This window comes from Acanthisitta chloris, unplaced genomic scaffold, assembly GCF_000695815.1.
Source record: "Acanthisitta chloris isolate BGI_N310 unplaced genomic scaffold, ASM69581v1 scaffold33741, whole genome shotgun sequence".
In the NCBI taxonomy this organism is placed as follows: domain Eukaryota; kingdom Metazoa; phylum Chordata; class Aves; order Passeriformes; family Acanthisittidae; genus Acanthisitta; species Acanthisitta chloris.
The window spans coordinates 1-253 of NW_008657060.1; the positions used below are offsets into that span (position 1 = coordinate 1).

At 66.0% G+C, this 253-nt stretch overlaps 1 protein-coding gene across 1 annotated transcript in view; it reads left to right on the forward strand.

The window, feature by feature from the left end:
* Nucleotides 1-3: 3 nt before the first annotated feature.
* The window catches only part of LOC103811593 (cartilage intermediate layer protein 1-like), a gene marked incomplete at both ends in the record, with an annotated part of 1,488 nt that continues 1,238 nt past the window's right edge, over nt 4-253 (forward strand). The window contains one exon of the mRNA XM_009084579.1: nt 4-233. Coding sequence (XP_009082827.1) covers nt 4-233 — 230 coding nt within the window. The remainder of the gene's footprint in view (nt 234-253) is intronic.

A 253-nucleotide genomic window follows, 5' to 3' on the forward strand; every position in this document is an offset into this window, starting at 1 on the left:
GGGGAGCTCGTCCTTCCCGCCGGAGTCTTCCTCCGTCCCTCCGGGGAGGTCTTCAACGGCACGGTCAAAGCCAGCGTCACCTTCCTGGACCCCAGGGACATGGCCACGGCCAGTGCTGCCTCCAGTGATCTCAGCTTTGTCAACCCCGAGGGGGAGATCGTTCCCCTGAGGACCTACGGCATGTTTGCCGTGGATTTTCGGGAAGGGGAGAGCGGCTCGGCGCTGCACACGGGGCCGGTGCAGGTGCGCATGG